This window comes from Bos indicus, chromosome 1 (assembly GCF_029378745.1).
Source record: "Bos indicus isolate NIAB-ARS_2022 breed Sahiwal x Tharparkar chromosome 1, NIAB-ARS_B.indTharparkar_mat_pri_1.0, whole genome shotgun sequence".
NCBI lineage: Eukaryota > Metazoa > Chordata > Mammalia > Artiodactyla > Bovidae > Bos > Bos indicus.
Window position 1 is genome coordinate 132,985,369 of NC_091760.1, and position 20,998 is coordinate 133,006,366.

Below are 20,998 nucleotides of genomic sequence, written 5' to 3' on the forward strand. Positions count from 1 at the left end.
GAGTTGGACTGTGAAGAAAGCTGAGCGCCGAAGAATTGATGCTTTTGAATTGTGGTGTTGGAGAAGACTCTTGATCGTCCCTTTGACTGCAAGGATATGCAACCAGTCTATTCTAAAGGAGATCAGTCCTGGGTGTTCTTTGAAAGGAATGATGCTAAAGCTGAAACTCCAGTACTTTGGCCACCTCATGGGAAGAGTTGACTCATTGGAAAAGACTCTGATGCTGGGAGGGATTGGGGGTAGGAGGAGAAGGGGATGACAAAGGATGAGATGGCTAGATGGCATCACTAACTCGATGGACCTGAGTTTGAGTGAACTCCGGGAGTTGGTGAGGGACTTGGAGGCCTGGCGTGCTGCAGTTCATGGGGTTGCCAAGAGTTGGACATGACTGAGTGACTGAACTGAACTGAGACAGTGTGTTCAAAAGCAGAAACATTACTCTGCTGACAAAAGTCTGTATATTCAAGGCTATTGTCTTCCCACCGGTCACATATGGTTGTGAGAGCGGGACATAAAGTACGCAGAACACCAAAGAATTGATGCCTTCAAACTGTGGTGCTGGAGAAGACTCTTGAGAGTCTCTTGGACTGGAAGGAGATTAAACCAGTCAATCTTAAGGGAAATCAAGGCTGAATATTCCTTGAAAGGACTGAAGCTGAAGTTTCAGTGTTTGTTCACCTGATGTGAACAGCTGACTCCCTGGAAAAATTCTTGATGCTGGGAAATATTGAGGGCAGAAGAAGAAGTCGTTGTCAGAAGAATAGGCTGGATGGTGTCACCAATGCAATGAACATGAACTTGGGTAAACTTTGGGAGATGGTGAGTGACAGGGAGGCCTGGTGTACTGCAGTCCATGGGGTTGCAAAGTATTGGACAAGACTGAGTAACTGAACAACAACAATTCAAATAATTATTGATCTCCAAACAAACACTATATAGTATCATGTTTCTTCTACCCTTGTGATTTTATTAGGAATTAATGAACATCGTTTTCTCTCTCTACACCATCTGTAAGCTCATGTTACCCAGATTTATGTCTCCAGCTTGAACTTTACTCTGGATTCCAGACCACATCTAGTATCTACTGAGAATCATCATTTAGGTATTTAATGGTCCCAAGATATTTAAAAAAGCCAAACTTTCACGCTTCCTATCCCCTGCTCAGCCCTTTCATGGTAGCTTTGTTCTTCTAGTCGCTCAGCTGTAAACCATGTAGCCATTGAATCTTTCTTTCCCAGACTATATCTAAACTATCAACATATGTTGTCTAATTGATTTGCAAATTGCATCAATCATTTTTTTACTGTAATGCTGAGTTAAGCCACCATCATGTGCTTTTGTTGAAACCTATCATGTGTGGTCCTTGACTCAGAGTCCTGTGTCATCTTTTCAGTGGGGACTCCCTTAATGATCGTATCTGGAATTGTGTATCTTCCCTCCTACTGCAAGGGACTTTTTGTCTTCATCGTGTGTGTGTGTGTGTGTGTGTGTGTGTGTGTGTGTGTGTGTGTGTGTGTGTTTTCTCCCCTTTTTGTCCTCATCGTATGTGTGTTTGTGTGTTCTCCCCTTTCTCTGTAGTACTTATTGTTATCTCACATAGTATGTCCTTGAGGTGTTTATTCATTGTCTGACTTCCTGGTGGCTCAGACGGTAAGCCTACAATGCAGGAGACCCGGGTTTTTTCCCTCGGTTGGGAAGAGCTCCTGGGGAAGGAAATAGCAACCCACTCCAGTACTCTTGCCTGGAAAATTCCATGGACGGAGGAGCCTGGTAGGCTACAGTCCATGGGGTCGCAAAGAGACGGACACGAATGAGCGACTTAAATGTCAATGTCAGTGTCTGTTAGAAGGTAAGCTGCTTGAAGTGAGGGATTTTTATCTGGTTTGTTTACTGCTCTATACTACTGTTTGACTTCAGTGACTGTTTATTGAGTTAATGAATGGTGTTTAATTTTGTTAAATCATCACTCTTTTTTCCTTAGTGTTTAAAATTTTTTAAATTTTGAGATAATTTCAGTCACAGATGAATTCCAAGAATTCTACAAAGAATTCCTGTGCAGATTCTTCATGCATATTGTCCAAATGTTAACATGTTACAATATTTGCTTTATCATATTTTCTCTCTATATATATACAGACAAATGCATAAATGTAAGTATACATTTATATATACAAATTTACTATATACAAATTATTATTTTTTAACTCTTTGAGAGTACTTTGTTGACATGATGCCACTTAACTCCTAGTACTTTATTTAGTATACATTTTCTTAAAATCAAATATATTCTTCACAACCACAGTACATGTTTGAAAAATAAGGAAAACAATATTTGTATAATACTGACCTTATGTGCATAAATTTCATTCAGATTTTGTCTGATATTCTAATAATGCCCTAAATAAAAGAAAAAAGTTTTTTTCCCCTTGGTTCATGATCCAGTCCAGGATTTCATGTTTCTTTTAGCTGTCATGTAAATCAGCATAACTGTAACGTCACTTGTCTTTACTCTCTGGTTTAATGTTTTATTATGTTTTTTGTTCTCCATTCTATTTAAGTGAGAACCAGTACTTATATTCTGAACATTATTTAACTTTCATATTTGTGTAGGGTAAGTAGGAAAAGTAAAAAAAGAGATACAATTTTTACTTTTCTGCCCATATATTCATGTACATAGAAAATTTAGTGTAGCATATACAACAAAACATTAACAATGAGTATCAGAAGTAAAGGTTAACAAGTGAATATATTTTTGAAAATTAGATATTCTAAATTCCTTGGTACTATTGTTTATGTTATGAATTTTATGATATATATTTTATAAATTTAATCACTTCATAGTATTCTGCCTGTAATTATCTAATTGATTCCCTATTCTTGAACATAAATGTTAAAATTTGCTTACTAATTTAAACCATGCAGACATAAGGTTATATCTCAGGAATAAATTTTGTTCTAGAGCCATAGATACTTTTTAGTCTAGATTCTTAAAATTAGAATTTATTACTCAAAAGATATGCTATATATTTTGAAGGTTTTAATGTATGTTACCGCCTTACTTTTCACACAACAAAATATATGGCATTACTTATATTACTTTTGAGTATACTGATTGTTAAATCTTTTCTGATTTTTTTTAAGTACTGTAACATTTTGTCAATATGTTCTGCAATAGTGGTCATTTGTATTTCTTTTCTGAATTGCCTATTGGTCCTTTTCCATACCACTTTTTCTATTTTTAATTTTCTAAGCAACTGAAATATCTTTTTAAAATAGTTTTTGCAGCTTAAGCCTACATACTTTTATGATCAGTTTTGGAAATGTAATTATCAGTTGGATTTGTATCTATCTCCTCTTTGTCAAATCAGCTTTCTTATTTTATTTTGAAATTTTTTTCATTGAACATTTCTTCTATAGACTAACATTTAGTTCTGGCTTCCTTAATTATGCTAAAAGATACCATAATTTTTCCAGGAATCTAGAATTAAAACAGCAGTCACCATTTAATTTCCTCATCCCAAATCCCTTCCCCTCCATCCTATATCTAATGAGATTCCAAGTCTCATGAATTTTTGTTTCATAATGTCTTATACAATCTGTCCCTTTTTTTTACATTTCCAATGTTCCTTTCTTTAGGCCTCACTTTAAAGGACTTTGTAGTTACCTTCCTGTTTTTAAACTTTTCCCTTTTCCATCCTATTTTTTAAATCACTGCCAGGTTGACCCTTTTTTATTTTAACTTGTTCAAATATTAAGAAGCATCTTTTTATTTGGGGCATGTTCTTCTAACTTATTTTATTGTGTTTGTAAACTCATAACCTTTTATTCAGTCAAATACATCTCTTTTGTCCTTCTGTATATGGCTTGTGTGTTTTTACTTATTCCTGGGTGTTCATTGGAAGGACTGATGTTGAAGTTGAAATCCAATACTTTGGCCACCTGATGTGAAGAGCTGACTCATTTGAAAAGACCCTGATACTGGGAAAGATTGAGGGCATGAGGAGAAGCGGACGACAGAGGATGAGATAGTTGGATGGCATCACCGACTCAGTGGACATGAGTTTGGGTCGACTCCGGGAGTTGGTGATGGACAGGGAGGCCTGGTGTGCTGTGTGGTTCATGGGGTTGCAAAGAATCAGACACGACTTAGCCACTGAACTGAACTGAACCTTAACTCATGGTGTTTATTTTCTTTTTGAAATCTTTGTTTCCTAAATTCTGTTCGTAGTAATCTAACTAATTTTATTAATTGTATTTAATTGACCAAGTCTCAATTTTATACTTATCTCTAGTGTGACGTTTTCCCTGATTATCAGTCAGTGAAAGTTATTTTTCCTTTCATAGAACCGTTCCAGTACTTATCTTAAAGCAAGTTTCCATGAAAAGTCTTTTTTTAAAATATACTATAGTTTATTGTAGTTATTTGTGTTTCTGTTTCAGTTGTTAGTTTCTGAAGATTTTACTTTAAGCTACCCCACATATTTAATATTCATTATTTGTGAAAGGATGAGGATTACTTTATATTCATACCTCATGAATAAGTTTAGGTTAGGCTCAGTTTCTCTCTCTGTTTCTTAAAGTTTGTAGACAAGTTATTGTACATATAGACTGCAATTTATCCTGTAGAGAACTTGTGGGATAGAGTAGGTTTGGAAAATCTTCTTGTCCAATTATGCCAACTTAAAATAGTTTACTAGAAGTGTAGATATACATTTAAATTAAGTAGTATAGAGTTGAAGTAAAGCATTTGTTCTAAAGATTGGTCTGCTGCTGCTGCTGCTGCTGCTGCTGCTAAGGCGCTTCAATCGTGTCCAACTCTTTGTGACCCCATAGATGGCAGCCCACCAGGCTCCCCCATCCCTGGTATTCTCCAGACAAGAACACTAGCGTGGGTTGCCATTTCCTTCTCCAGTGCATGAAAGTGAAAAATGAAAGTGACATCACTCAGTTGTGTCCTTCTCTTATTGACCCCATGGACTGCAGCCTACCAGGCTCCTCCGTCCATGGGATTCTCCAGGCAAGCGTACACTCTGACGTTAAAATGCATCATTTTCACAAAGTGAACGATGTATATAGGTTTTTGAATTCCTGAGTCTGTTTTCCAGAAAATTCATTACTTTATACATTGAGTCAGGGTTTGTTTTAGAAAGTCGTCCGCCCACTCCCCTCCCCGCCCCCCAGGTATTTGTTCGTGTCTTTTTTCCCCACAGTGTCCCTTGAATTACCTATAGCAGTGAATACCTGAACCCTGTGTACTATAGATGTCTCACTTGCACTATGGTTTATGGGATTTGAAGCTTCAGTGTCCCTCGTCCACCACCAAATGACAGAATTGTATTAGGATGTTGAAAAATACATTTTAAACACTGTGAGTTTTTTGAGAGATAGTGTGCTACTATATAGAAGGATCAACTGTTTAATATTTTTGGCACATAGTAACTGGACAATGAATATAGAAAGAAAAGTTGTGTTGAATGAGTGAAAGAAATTGTCTGATACATTCTGTAGATTGAATCAATTTGAGCATGTCTCTTTGCTCGTGATTAAATTCACGTAATGCATATTTGATAATATTACCGCTTAGTGTCACTTGGGCTATTAAGCATAAATTCTTAGAGGTAGAATAAATGAGCCTCTGTGAGATAAGACATGAGAAGCTAGGCATGCATACTTGGTTGAGGCACATATTTGGAAAGAGGTTCACTTTCCATTAGTGGAAGAAAGATTTACTAGACAGGTAATAGCTGGGATAAATGGAGTAAGCTGATCATCTTCTACCAGGGAAACTGTAACTCTAGGATCATAAGGTACATCTGGTCTAGAGCTAGCACCTGTATTGCCTGGTAGCCTGTTATGAGGGCCCCACCCAATGGCCTGGGATTCAAGGATAGGATTTCAGTCCCTGAGACAAACTGATAATGGACAGGAATCTACCTCCAGGGAACTGAGTTACTGGCTGGGTTTCTAAGGCATTAGTAACCTCCGAATTAAGGGAAAGACTCAGTTTTTTTTTTTTTTTTTTTCTATTAACTTATTTAAATCGAAGCATAATTAATCTGTAATATTGTTAGTTTCAGGTATGCAACAAAGTGATTCAGGTTATATAATTCAGATTATTTTCCATTATAGGTTATAGATCATTATAGGTTATTATAAGATATTGAGTATGTTTCTTTGTGCTTACAGTAAGCACATTTCTTGTTGCTTATCTGTTTTAGTTGTTTGTATCTATTAATTCCGTATTCCTAATTTATCCTTTCCCCTTTGGTAACCATGTTTGTTTTCTACACCTGTGAGTATGTTTCTATTTTGTATACAGATACATTTTTTTTTTTTTTAGATTCCACATATGAGTGATATAATATTTGTTTTTCTCTGTCTTACTTTATTAAATATAATATTCTCTAGGTACATCTGTGTTGCTGCAAATGGTAATATTTTTTGTTGTGCCTGAGTTATACTACATTATATATGTGCCACATCTTTTTAAGCCAGTTGACTGTTGAGGGACACTTGGGTTGTTTCCATGTCTTGACTTTTGTATTTAGTGCTGCTGTGAACATTGGGATGGATGTATCTTTTTGAGTTGGAGTTCTCATTTTTTTCCTGATTTATACCCAAGAGTGGAATTGCTGGATAATATGGTAGCTTCATTTTCAGTTTTTTTGTTTGTTTGTTTGTTTTTAAGGAACCTCCATACTGTACCATGTGACTGTATCAGTTTATATAACCATCAACAGTGTAGGACGGTTCCCTTTTCTCTAGACCCTCTTCAACATTTATTTCTAGACTTGTTGATAAAGCTATTCTGACCAGTGTGAGGTGTTCTGTTACATTTCTTTATAGTAAAATGAAATATCAGAAAGAGAAAGCTAAAGAAAAATCTCATTTAAAGTTGTGTCAAAAATTACCTAAGAATAAACTTAACCAAGTTGAAAGGCCTATATGCTGACAATGATAATACATTGATAAAGGAAACTGAAAATGATTTAAAGAAATTGAAAGATATCCCATGCTCCTAAATTGGAATAATTAATAGTTCAAATGTCGATAGTGCCCAAAGGAGTCCACAGATTTAATGCAATCTATATGAAAATGCCCATAACATTTTCATAGAACTAGACCAAATGGCCCTGAAATTTATATGGAACCCAGAATTGCCAAAGCAATACTGAGGGAACAGAACAAAGCTGGAGGGGTAACCCTTCCAGACTTCAGACTATGCTACAAAGGTATAGTAACTGAAACAGTGTGATATTGGCATGAAAAACAGGCATATAGATCAATGGAACAGAATAGAGAGCCCAGAAATAGACCCATGTGTTCACGGGCAAGTAATCTATGACAAAGGAGGCAGGAATATACAATGGGAAAAAGAAAAGACACACCCTCTTCAATAAGTTGTGTTGGGAAAACTGGACAGCTGTATTTTAAACAATGAAATTGGAACATTCCTGTGTACTATGTACATTAATAAACTAAAAAATGCTTTAATGATCTAAAGAAATTACACTATATTATCTCCTGGAAGAGAAAATAGGCTAGACATTCTCTCTGACACAAATGGTAGCAATATTTTCTTCAAGTAGTTTCCCATGGCAAAAGAAATAAAAGAAAAGATAAAGAAATGGGGCTTCATTAAACTTAAAAGCTTTTGCACAGGTTTTGCACAAAGAAAACCATCAACAAAAGAAAAGACAACCTCGGAATGGGAGAAAATATTTTTAAATGATATGACTGACAAGGGATTAATAACCAGAATATACAGACAGCTCATTCAACTCAATATTGTGGAAACAAACAGCTCAGTCAAAAAAGGAGGGGAGGCAGAAGACCAAAGAGTATATATCCAAAGAAGATATATAGATGGTCAATAGGCACATGGAAAGATACTCATTGCTAATTGTTAGAGAAATGCAAATTAAAGCCACAGATGAGATATTATTTCACACTGGTCAGTATGGCTCAGTTCTTAAGATGGCACCACTGGAAACTGGACCAGTCAAGTAAGTTTGATACAGAGCATCACCCATTTCTTTCATTTGAGAGCACCGTGATTTCTTGTCCAGGAATGAGACTATGTTTACAGGTGTCCTAACCTTTGTATCAAAAATATGTAACCAAGGGAGTCTGAAAAGTCACAAGATACTAAAAGGTAATGTTTATATTATTACCCCTTGAAATATTAAGTTGTACAAAAGTAATTATGTCATCATGAATTTTAAATCATTATAACTAGGCTCAAATACATCTTTATTAATCAAAATAGGAACCATTGCAATCACCACATTTTTGCCAATGAGAAATAAATTTGTTTATTCCTCTAGCATAAAAGTCAGTGCTTTGGGATTCAGTGAATTCTTGGAAAACAGTTTCTGTGTCTTGCTGGTCGTGGAAGCATTTTCCCTGCAAAAAGTTGTGAAGATGCTTGAAGTGGTAATTGGTTGGCGAGAGGTCAGCTAAATATGGGGGATAAAATAGAACTTTGTCGCCCAGTTCATTCAACTTTTGAAGCTTTAGTTGTGTTATGCGCATTTGGGCATCTTTGTGAAGAATTGGCTCATTCTGTTTACTAATGCTGACTGCAGGCATTGCACTTTTCAATGCATCTCATCGGTTTGCTGAGCATAATTCTTAGATACAATGGTTTTGCCAAGATTCAGAAAGCTGTGGTGGATCAGACCGGCAGCAGATCACCGAACAGTGATTGTTACCTTTTTGGGTGCAAGTTTAGCTTTGGAAAGTGTTTCGGAACTTCTTCTCGGTCCAGCCACTGAACTGGTCGTTATCAGTTATTCCATACAATATACTTTTCCTTGCACATCACAATTCAATCGAGAAATGGTTTGTGGCTATTGTGAGTCAAAATGACGCTTTTTTATGATCTTCAGTCAGCTTATGAGGCACCTATTTACCAAGCCTTTCCACCTTTCCAATTTGCTTCAAATGCCTAATGACTGTAGAATGGTTTATATTCAGTTCTTTGACAACTTCATGTGTAGTTGTAAGAGGATTGGCTTCGATGATTGCTCTCAATTAGTTGTTGTCTGTTTCTGATGGTTGGGCACTATACTCCTCATCTTCAAGGCTGTTGTGTAGTTTGCAAAACTTCTTGAACCACCAGCAGTTCCTAGGCCAGATGCATTGTTGATGTGAGTTGTCACTGATGCTTTATGACCTATTTTGAACTCAAATTAAAAAAAAAAAAAAAACGCTCAAATTTTGCTTTCTAGAAGAAATATAAAATAAAGAGCAAGTGTTAAGTCATTAGGAAAAAAAGTGAGAAATGTACATTTAAATGATGTATATGATAATCACATGTATTTAACAGTATATTCCAGTATCAAACAGCAAAGTTCAACAGTGCAAAACCACATTTACTTTTGCACCATCCTAATAGCTTTGTGAGGATAGAGGTTATGATGTTAGATTGTACAAGGTTGGAGAGTCTAATCAGGAGATAAACCTTCACCAGTAATTCAAACAGAAAAATGTAATTTGAGAAATTATCATTTGTTGAAAATTCTTTAATCATTTATCATTCAAGGATTGTGAATTAAGACAACTAACTGTCTCCGTGTTAGAGTGGCTGAAATCTAAGAACCTGGCAATACCAATTTCCTGGCACGAATGTGAAGCAACAGAAGCTGGAACTCATTGCTTGTTAGAATGTGAAATGGTGTTGCCACTTTGGAAGACTGGAAGTTTTGTACTAAGCTAAACATAGTTTTACCATATGATCTGGTAATCCTAGGTGTTTGCACAATGGATTTGGAAGTTTTGTTTATACAAAATTCTGCATGTAAATTCTTATAGGAGTTTTATTCCTAACTGCCAAAAATGGTGGGCAGGATGTCCACCGTTAGGTAGATGGATGACAAAACATGGTACATGCATACAGTGGAATATTGTTTACAGATAAACAGAAATGAGCTATTCACCTACTAAAAGACATGGATCAATCTTTAATTTGTTTTGTTAAGATGAAAAATACCAGTATGAAAGTGTATGCTGTGTGACTACAATTACATGACTGTGTAAAAGACAAAACAGTAGTGGTGATTAAAAAATATTTTTTGGAGTTTGCCAAGGGAAAGTGGGAGGGTTAAATGTGAAGCACAGGCATTTTTTAAGGTAGTGAAACTTTTTTCTGTTATACCATAATTGTGCATTCATGACACTATGTATTTGTCAAAAATCATCAAACTTTTCATAAAAAGTGAATTTTATTAATTCACATGTTTTAAAAATCATTTGTAAGGTCAGGGGAATACTAGGATGGAATGTAGAGTGAATCAATATCATCTAACACTGTTGCTGACTTTAGTAACTTTGGAAATGAGTCTGTAAGACTAAAGTCGAAGAAAACTGCTGTACACAATGCATAAAAGAACTGCAATCTAGTTCATAAAATTGTTTCCCATGGGGTAGGGCTTAAAATACTACTAGGGCTTAAAATACTGCTATATAAGTACACTGATGAGAGCCAGATTTCTCACTGTTGGAGTGGGAGTTTGTAGATGAGTAAGGGGAGGAAGCATCCATATGCTAATGGATTAGAGTTGGAGATACCAGTTACAAAAAAAAATTTGCTTTACTTAATATAGATAACAGATAATTGCATACAGAAATATTTGTAGTTATGTGTATATACATGGAACATACATTTCATTGTTTTGCCCACTTAAGGGCCTAGAAGCAAGGGCACTCAGTATCAAGGAGCAAAACCTAGTGCCCAGATCTTCATTCCTAATAAAATTCTCTAATAAAAGGAACCAGGACTATTACCCGAGTCTAAAACTGGAAAACAGAATATACAATATGAGCATGGAGAATGTTGTGCTGCCAGAAAGTAACCAAGTACTAAATAAAAAATACACACAATGGAGTATGTGTGTATTTATCACACAATATATATAATATGTCAGAAGGACATAGGAGACAAAACTGAAAGATCTCTCAATGGCCAAAGCTGAAACAAGTTGAACAACAAAATAAAATAATATTGAATTGTAATCCAAAATACATGTTGATGGGTCTACATTAGTATAAATGATTGAATGAATGAGAGAGAATAGAGAAATTTCCCATGATGAAAGAATATCAAACTGTGTATAAATGCTCGACCTCCAAGGAGGTGGAGCATAGCTCCTCACCCCTTCAATGTGGAATGCATATAGTGACTTTCTTCCAAACAGTGAAGCATGGAGAGGAGAGTAAAAGTAACTTTAGTGGAAAACCTGACAAATATCACCTCTGCCAACTGATTAATAGGTCAGCATTAAGAATGATAAGTCTTGTGTTAGACTATACCCTTGATTGTGAGGTGACAAAAATGACACTTTATCTCTCATATCTTCTTCTCCAAACCCATAATTCCAGTCTGGTTGTGAGAAAAACATCAGACAAACCCCAGTTGAGGAACGTTGTATAAAATACCTATACAACATAAAATACTTGTCCAAAATTCCTTAAAATTTTCAAGGTCACCATAAACCAGGAAAGAATAAAAACTGTTGCAGCCAAGAGGAGCTTAGGGAGACATGATGTGAATATGTCTAAGAGCCCTTGGGTGGGCTTCTAGAACAGATCATTAAAAAAAAAAACTAGGAAAATCTGAATTAAATATGGACTTTTGTTAATGTATCAATAGTGGTTCATTAATTGTAACATATCATACAAATAATAAGGTGTTAATAATAGGTCTAATTAGATAAGATATATGTGGGGGTTCCTTGTACTGTCTTCACGACTTTATTTTGTATAGCTAACACTGTTCTAAAAATACTTTATTTAAAAATAGGCAGTAAATTTATTATGTATTAATCCACACACACAAATAGAGGTCAGGCTATTAACTATAATATCAAGAGGAGTGAGAGATACTTTGAAGAATATAAGAATAGAGAATGATGGGAATGTGTCCTATGAGCAGGAAGAGAAGCGCCACTATGCTGTGCTTTGTAGTGTTCCTCCAGGTCATTTGAGTTATAAAGCTTACCATTGCAGCAGACGACTAGAAAAATGTTTACCGAATCCAGTTCCAGCATCACAAAGTGTGGCAAAATAGAGTACATTTGGAGAACAGTAAATTGATAACCAAAACAGGCTGGTATGAGAGAGAACTAAACCACTCAAGAAAGCGTATAAAGATTGAGAAGATGCTTAGCAGAGACCTACGGTAATACTGCACGGAGAGGGCGATGGCACCCCACTCCAGTACTCTTGCCTGGAAAATCCCATGGATGGAGGAGCCTGGTAGGCTGCAGTCCGTGGGGTCACTCAGAGTCGGACAGGACTGAGCGACTTCACCTTCACTTTTCACCTTCATGCATTGAAGAAGGAAATGGCAAACCACTCCAGTATTCTTGCCTGGAAAATTCCCATGGATGGAGGAGCCTGGTAGGCTGCAGTCCGTGGGGTCGCTCAGAGTCGGACAGGACTGAAGTGACTTAGCAGCAGCAAGGTAACACTGACAGGGAAGGAATATAGGGAGGGAAGAGATATCTGAAGCACATAGGGATAATGTGGCTTGCTGGGAGGGTTGCAAAAAAATGTCTATTAAATTTAGCAACATTAATTTTACTGGTGAGTTTGATCAGTAACTCTAATGAGTTTATATACTAGTGAAATTTATAGGAATGATAACAAGAATAGTGACTGCAAGCTACTCTATCTTGACTCTAAAGGTGAGACATAGATAAGGTGATAGCCGGTGTTGACTTTTCTTTGTAAGTTGGGGGCATGGCATGGGATGGGTTGTTAATTGAAGAATGTGCCTTGTCTAACTCAATGAAATGATGAGCCATGCCCTGTAGGGCCACCCAAGTTGGACGGGTCATGGTGGAGAGTTCTGGCAAAATGTGGTCCACTAGAGAACTGAATGATAAACCACTTCAGTATTCTTGCCTCGAGAACCCTATGAACAGTGTGAAAAGGCAAAAAGATAGGACACTGGAAGATGAACTCCCTAGGTTGATAGGTGCCCAATATGCTACTGGAAAAGAGTGGAGAAATACTCTAGAAAGAATGAAGAGAAAGAGCCAAAGCAGAAAAAAATCCCAGTTTTTTTCTGGACTGACTGGTAATGGAAGTAAAGTATGATGCTGTAAAGAACAGTGTTGCATAGGCACCTGGAATGTTAGGTCCGTGAATCAAGGTAAATTGGAAGTGATCAAATAGGAGATGGAAAGAGTGAACATTGACCTTTGAGGAATCAGGGAACTAAAATGGACCAGAATGGGCAAATTTAATTCAGATGACCATTATATCTACTATTGTGGGCATGAATTGCTTAGAAGAAATGGAATAGCCATCATAGTCAACAGAGGAGTCTTAAATGCAGTACTTAGGTGCAATCTCAAAAACAACAGAATGATCTTTGTTGGTTTCTACGGCAAACCATTCAGTATCACAGTAACTCAAGTCTATACCCCAACCAGTAATGCTGAAGAAGCTGAGGTTGAATGGTTCTATGAAGTCCTACAAGATCTTCTAGAACTAACACCCAAAAAGATGTCCTTTTCATCATAGACTGGAATGCAAAAGTAGAAAGTCAAAAGATACCTGGGGTAATAGGCAAGTTTGGCCTTGGAGTACAAAATGAATCAGGGCAAAGACTAACAGAGTTTTGCCAAGAGAATGCACTGGTCATAGCAACCACCCTATTCCAAGAAGACGAGCTGAATCTACACATGGACATCACTAGGTGGTCAATACCAAAATCAGATTGATTATATTCTTTGCAGCCAAAGATGAAGAAGCTCTATACAGTCAGCAAAAAGAAGACCAGGAGGTGACTGTGGCTCAGATCATGAACTCCTTATTGCCAAATTCAGACTTAAACTGAAGAAAATAGGGAAAACCACTAGGCCATTCAGGTATGACCTAAATCAAATCCATTAAGATTATACAGTAGAAGAGACAAATAAATCCAAGGGATTAGATCTGATAGAGTGCCTGAAGAACTATGGATTGTGGTTTGTGACATTGTCCAGGAGGTGTTGATCAAAACCATTCCCAAGAAAAAGGAATACCGGAAAGCAAAATGGTTGTCTGAGGAGGCCTTAGAAATAGCTAAGAAAAGAAGAGAAGCGAAAGGCAAAGGAGAAAAGGGAAGATACAGCCATCTGAATGCAGAGTTCCAAAAACAGCAAGGAGATATAAGAAAGCCTTCCTTAGTGATGAATGCAGAGAAATAGAGGAAAACAACAGAATGGGAAAGACTAGAGATCTCTTGAAGAAGATTAGAGATACTGAGGGAACATTTCTTGCAAAGATGGGCACAATAAAGGACAGAAATGGCATGGACCTAATAGAAGCAGAATATGCTAAGAATTGGTGGCAAGAATACACAGAACTATACAAAAAGATCTTAATGACTAGATAACCATGATGATGTGATCACTCATCTCAAGCCAGATATCCTGGAGTGTGAAGCCAAGTGGGCCTTAGGAAGCATCACTACGAACAAAGCTAGTGGAGGTGATGGAATTCCAATGGAGCTACTTCAAATCCTGAAAGATGATGCTATCAAAGTGCTGCACTCAATATGCCAGCAAATTTGGAAAACTCAGAATGGCCACAGGAATGGAAAGTGTCAATTTTCATCCCAATCCCAGGGAAAAGTAATGCTAAAAAGTTCAGACTGTCGCACAATTGCACTCATCTTACACTCTAGCAAAGTAATGCTCCAAATTCTCCAGGCTACGGTTCAACAGTAAATGAACAGTACTGATGTTCAAGCTGGATTTAGAAAAAGCAGATGTATGGCAACATACATTGGATCATTGAAAAAGCAAGAGAATTCCAGAAAAACTTCTGCTTTATTGACTATTCCAAAAGCTGTGACTGTGTGCATCACAGCAAACTGTGGAAAATTCTTAAAGAGATGGGAATACCAGACCACCTTACCTGCTTCCTGAGAAATCCATATGCAGGTCAAGAAGCAACAGTTAGAACCATACATGAAATCATGGACTGGTTCTAAATTGGGAAAGGAGTACGTCAGGGCTGTCTGTTGTCACCCTGCTTACTTAACTTCTATGCAGAGTGCATCATGTGAAATACCGGGCTGGATGAAGCACAAGCTGGAATCAAGTTTTCCGAGAAAAATATTAGTAATTTCAGATATGCAGTTGATACCACTCTTACGGCAGAAAGCAAAGAGGAACTAAAGAGCCTTCTGATGAAAGTGAAAGAAGAGAGTGAAAAGGCTGGCTTAAAACTCAACATTCGGTAAACTAAGATCATGGCATCTGGTCCCATCACTTCATGGCAAATACATGGGGAAACAATGGAAATAGTGAGAGACTTTATTTTTTGGTCTCCAAAATCACTGCAAATGGCGACTGCACTATGAAATTAGAAGATGCTTGCTCCTTTGAAGGAAAGCTCTGACAAACCTAGACAACATATTAGAAAACAGAAACACTATTTTGCCAAAAAAGGTCTGTCTCGTCAAAGCTATGGTTTTTCCAGCAGTCATGTATGGATTTGCGAGTTGGACCATAAAGAAAGCTGGGTGCTAAAGAATTGGTGCTTTTGAACTGTGGTGTTGGAGAAGACTCTTGAGAGTCCCTTGGACAGCAGGGATATCAAACCAGTGAATCCTAAAGGAAATCAGTGCTGCCAAATATTCATTGGCAGGATTGATGTTGAAGCTCAAACTCTAATACTTTGGCCATCTGATGCAAAGAAATGACTCACTGGAAAAGACCCTGATGCTGGGAAAGATTGAAGGGGGGAGAAGAAGGTCACAACAGAGGATGAGATGCTTAGATGGCATCTCTGACTCAATGGACGTGTTTGAGCAATCTCTGGGAGTTGGTGATCGACAGGGAAACCTGTCGTGCTGCAGTCCATGGGGTAGCAAAGTCGGACACGACTGAGCGACTGAACTGAACTGACTGAAAAACAACTCTAAGGCCAGAATATTTGCCGTATTTTTAGTACTTGGGATGGTTCCAAAAATTGTCAATATATATTTGTTGCATGACTGAATATGAAATATTTTAGTACTTAAGTTGAAGGAGAAGTTGAACATGCAGTTTGTCCAAGTAGCAATTTGTTGAAAATGATTTCTGAGGAAGTCTAGTCTTGAGGTTGGTAATAAGAAAATGTCAAGATGGGGTCGTGTTTGGGGGCAGGGTTACAGCATTGTCATTATTGTACAAAATAGTAAATCTTTTTCTTTTCATACCTTGTATAAATTAACTTGTATTTTGCTGTTTGCACTTTTTTTTAAATCAATACAAACATTGTGAAGCTTCTTTTGAAATTGTCTCTTACCTATAACAGTGCTAACTTGCCTTTCACAGGCTCAAACATAATTTGAGATCACTCTGCATAAGGCAAATATGCCTGCATTTAATTTTGCTTTTCCTCTTTTTTTATTCAGTCTACAAATAAGAAACCGCGAAAATCACCAGGAGAGAAGAGTAGAATTGAAGCTGGAGTTAGAGGAACAGGCCGTGGAAGAGCCAATGGGCACCCTCAACAGAATGGTGAAGGGGAACCTGTCACATTATTTGAAGTGGTGAAACTGGGGAAAAGTGCAATGCAGGTAAATTTTAAGTGTTTCTATTTTACTAATAAAGCAATATAGGGTCAATAACATGTAAAACCTGTTAGTGTGTATTTTGACATTTTTATACAATTGTTGATGTGTAGTCAAGTTTATTAAGGATTTTTCTTTGCTTGTTTTGTAAAAGTGTCAGGAAAGGCATATTGTTTAATAGTAAGTTAATGTTACAAATTTTAAATTGCATTATGTTGAATAAAATAATTTGCAATATAGTAGGAACTGCCTGAGAATTTGTATTGCTTCAGTCATGTGTATTTTTAGAATTTGACTTAATGTAAGTAACATATGTGTATTGAAGAATATTTGAAAGAGGAAAGGGTGTAAAAAAAAGCGTTAGTGAATTAGAAATAACCACAGTAAACATTTTATGGTTATTTGTGTTTGTGTGATGTTTTATAACTTCCTACACTGTTTTTTCTGCCCTCATTCACTCAATAAGTGTCATTAAATAGTCTCGAAGAGCATATCTTTATTGGCTTCTGACTAATTTATTTTAAGGATAAACTATAAATATTATGATTCCTTTAGTGTGTGTTTACATTTTTAGAATATTTCAAAACTTATTAATCATTTGTATTTAGTTCCTTACATCTTCTTTTCATTTTAAAGGACTAGAGGTAAAATTATTTTAAGAATATTTCTTAACTATGTAGTAATAAATACCATTTTATTCTCCAGAATTTGTACTAGTTTATCTTTCACCAGAAGTTTAGCTAGCAATTGGATTTTATATTTAAGAATTATTTGGCAATATAGGTAAAGACAGTAATTCATTATTTTAATTTCCATTTTTAAATTACTAATGATTGTATGTTTAATCTATTTTGTCTTTGCTCATTTTTGATACTTCATTTTCAATGGGTAATTTATGAAACAGATTTACTTTAGAACCAAAAGCAGGCAACTTTCCATTAATACACCTTTTATTTTTTACATGTATTTCTTTTTGAATTCCTTAAAGGGGTTTAATGTATGTTACCGGATTGATTTGTTCAGGAATCTTGGAATATTGTATGGGAAGGGGAGGGTGTTAGAGTGGTATGATGATGCTAAATATTGATGATGCTAAATGGTGAAATACTGAATTCCCAGTGATCCAAAGCAGTGGACAACATTAAAATATATAAGTATAATTTTGAAATACATTAAGTGATTTTTAGCCATTAAGCTTGATAGTTTATATTGCAGATACAAACTGCAATAGAAAAATTGTTAACAGGCTATAGAGATATTAATCAAAATCTATTTGTTGCCTCCCATCCGTAGGTAGAGATACAAACAGAAAATCAAGGAAATTAAATTCTAAAATTGCATTTCATTATTTTGCTTTCTTTTTTCATGCAAAAGTTTATTTTTCTAGCTTTTATTTAATATGAATAAAATCTTCAATATTTATTGTGAACAAAATCTAGTCATTTGATTTTGATATACACTAGTGATGAGTATAAGATGTTTTTCTTTTTCACTCACTATGTTCTGTATTCTTCATCTACATTACTCTTTCCTATCGCTGTTTTCATACTTTATTCTCTTTTTAAATTATTTTGGATTCATATTTTTTTTTTTTTTCTTCCAATTTTATTTTATTTTTAAACTTTACATAATTGTATTCGTTTTGCCAAATATCAAAATGAATCCTCCACAGGTATACATGCGCTCCCCATCCCGAACCCTCCTCCCTCCTCCCTCCCCATACCATCCCTCTGGGCCGTCCCAGTGCACCAGCCCCAAGCATCCAGCATCATGCATCGAACCTGGACTGGCAACTCGTTTCATACATGATATTTTATATGTTTCATTGCCATTCTCCCAAATCTTCCCACCCTCTCCCTCTCCCACAGAGTCCATAAGACTGTTCTATACATCAGTGTCTCTTTAGCTGTCTCGTACACCAGGTTATTGTTACCATCTTTCTAAATTCCATATATATGCGTTAGTATACTGTATTTATGTTTTTCCTTCTGGCTTACTTCACTCTGTACAATAGGCTCCAGTTTCATCCACCTCATTAGAACTGATTCAAATGTATTCTTTTTAATGGCTGAGTAATACTCCATTGTGTATATGTACCACAGCTTTCTTATCCATTCATCCGCTGATGGACATCTAGGTTGCTTCCATGTCTTGGCTATTATAAACAGTGCTGCGATGAACATTGGGGTACACGTGTCTCTTTCCCTTCTGGTTTCCTCAGTGTGTATGCCCAGCAGTGGGATTGCTGGATCATAAGGCAGTTCTATTTCCAGTTTTTTAAGGAATCTCCACACTGTTCTCCATAGTGGCTGTACTAGTTTGCATTCCCACCAACAGTGTAAGAGGGTTCCCTTTTCTCCACACCCTCTCCAGCATTTATTATTTGTAGACTTTTGGATCGCAGCCATTCTGACTGGTGTGAAATGGTACCTCGTAGTGGTTTTGATTTGCATTTCTCTGATAATGAGTGATGTTGAGCATCTTTTCATGTGTTTGTTAGCCATCTGTATGTCTTTTTTGGAGAAATGTCTATTTAGTTCTTTGGCCCATTTTTTGATTGGGTCGTTTATTTTTCTGGAGTTGAGCTGTAGGAGTTGCTTGTATATTTTTGAGATTAGTTGTTTGTCGGTTGCTTCATTTGCTATTATTTTCTCCCATTCTGAAGGCTGTCTTTTCACCTTGCTAATAGTTTCCTTTGATGTGCAGAAGCTTTTAAGGTTAATTAGGTCCCATTTGTTTATTTTTGCTTTTATTTCCAATATTCTGGGAGGTGGGTCATAGAGGATCCTGCTGTGATGTATGTCGGAGAGTGTTTTGCCTATGTTCTCCTCTAGGAGTTTTATAGTTTCTGGTCTTACGTTTAGATCTTTAATCCATTTTGAGTTTATTTTTGTGTATGGTGTTAGAAAGTGGTCCAGTTTCATTCTTTTACAAGTGGTTGACCAGATTTCCCAGCACCACTTGTTAAAGAGATTGTCTTTAATCCATTGTATATTCTTGCCTCCTTTGTCGAAGATAAGGTGTCCATATGTGCGTGGATTTATCTCTGGGCTTTCTATTTTATTCCATTGATCAATATTTCTGTCTTTGTGCCAGTACCATACTGTCTTGATAACTGTGGCTTTGTAGTAGAGCCTGAAGTCAGGTAGGTTGATTCCTCCAGTTCCATTCTTCGTTCTCAAGATCGCTTTGGCTATTCGAGGTTTTTTGTATTTCCATACAAATTGTGAAATTATTTGTTCTAGCTCTGTGAAGAATACTGTTGGTAGCTTGATAGGGATTGCGTTGAATCTATAAATTGCTTTGGGTAGTATACTCATTTTCACTATATTGATTCTTCCAATCCATGAACATGGTATATTTTTCCATCTATTAGTGTCCTCTTTGATTTCTTTCACCCTTTATAGTTTTCTATATATAGGTCTTTAGTTTCTTTAGGTAGATATATTCCTAAGTATTTTATTCTTTCCGTTGCAATGGTGAATGGAATTGTTTCCTTAATTTCTCTTTCTGTTTTCTCATTATTAGTGTATAGGAATGCAAGGGATTTCTGTGTGTTGATTTTATATCCTGCAACTTTACTGTAGTCATTGATTATTTCTAGTAATTTTCTGGTGGACTCTTTAGGGTTTTCTATGTAGAGGATCATGTCATCTGCAAATAGTGAGAGTTTTACTTCTTCTTTTCCAATTTGGATTCCTTTTATTTCTTTTTCTGCTCTGATTGCTGTGGCCAAAACTTCCAAAACTATGTTGAATAGTAATGGTGAAAGTGGGCACCCTTGTCTTGTTCCTGACTTTAGAGGAAATGCTTTCAACTTTTCACCATTGAGGATAATGTTTGCTGTGGGTTTGTCATATATAGCTTTTATTATGTTGAGGTATGTTCCTTCTATTCCTGCTTTCTGGAGAGTTTTTATCATAAATGGATGTTGAATTTTGTCAAAGGCTTTCTCTGCATCTATTGAGATAATCATATGGTTTTTATTTTTCAATTTGTTAATGTGGTGTATTACATTGATTGATTTGCGGATATTGAAGAATCCTTGCATCCCTGGGATAAAGCCCACTTGATCATGGTGTATGATCTTTTTAATGTGTTGTTGGATTCTGATTGCTAGAATTTTGTTAAGGATTTTTGCATCTATGTTCATCAGTGATATTGGCCTGTAGTTTTCTTTTTTTGTGGGATCTTTGTCAGGTTTTGGTATTAGGGTGATGGTGGCCTCATAGAATGAGTTTGGAAGTTTACCTTCCTCTGCAATTTTCTGGAAGAGTTTGAGCAGGATAGGTGTTAGCTCTTCTCTAAATTTTTGGTAGAATTCAGCTGTGAAGCCGTCTGGACCGGGGCTTTTGTTTGCTGGAAGATTTTTGATTACAGTTTCAATTTCCATGCTTGTGATGGGTCTGTTAAGATTTTCTATTTCTTCCTGGTCCAGTT

General features: G+C 36.4%; 1 protein-coding gene across 4 annotated transcripts in view; it reads left to right on the forward strand.

The window, feature by feature from the left end:
• The window catches only part of STAG1 (STAG1 cohesin complex component), a 509,253-nt gene that overhangs the window by 164,670 nt on the left and 323,585 nt on the right, over window positions 1-20,998 (forward strand). For 3 of the 4 annotated variants that reach the window (XM_070770514.1, XM_070770470.1, XM_070770576.1), the window contains one exon: window positions 16,400-16,564. In XM_070770514.1, the coding sequence (XP_070626615.1) occupies window positions 16,400-16,564 (165 nt within the window). Of the gene's footprint in view, window positions 1-16,399; window positions 16,565-20,998 lie in introns of those variants that run through there. The other variant, XM_070770619.1, reaches the window with a different exon arrangement.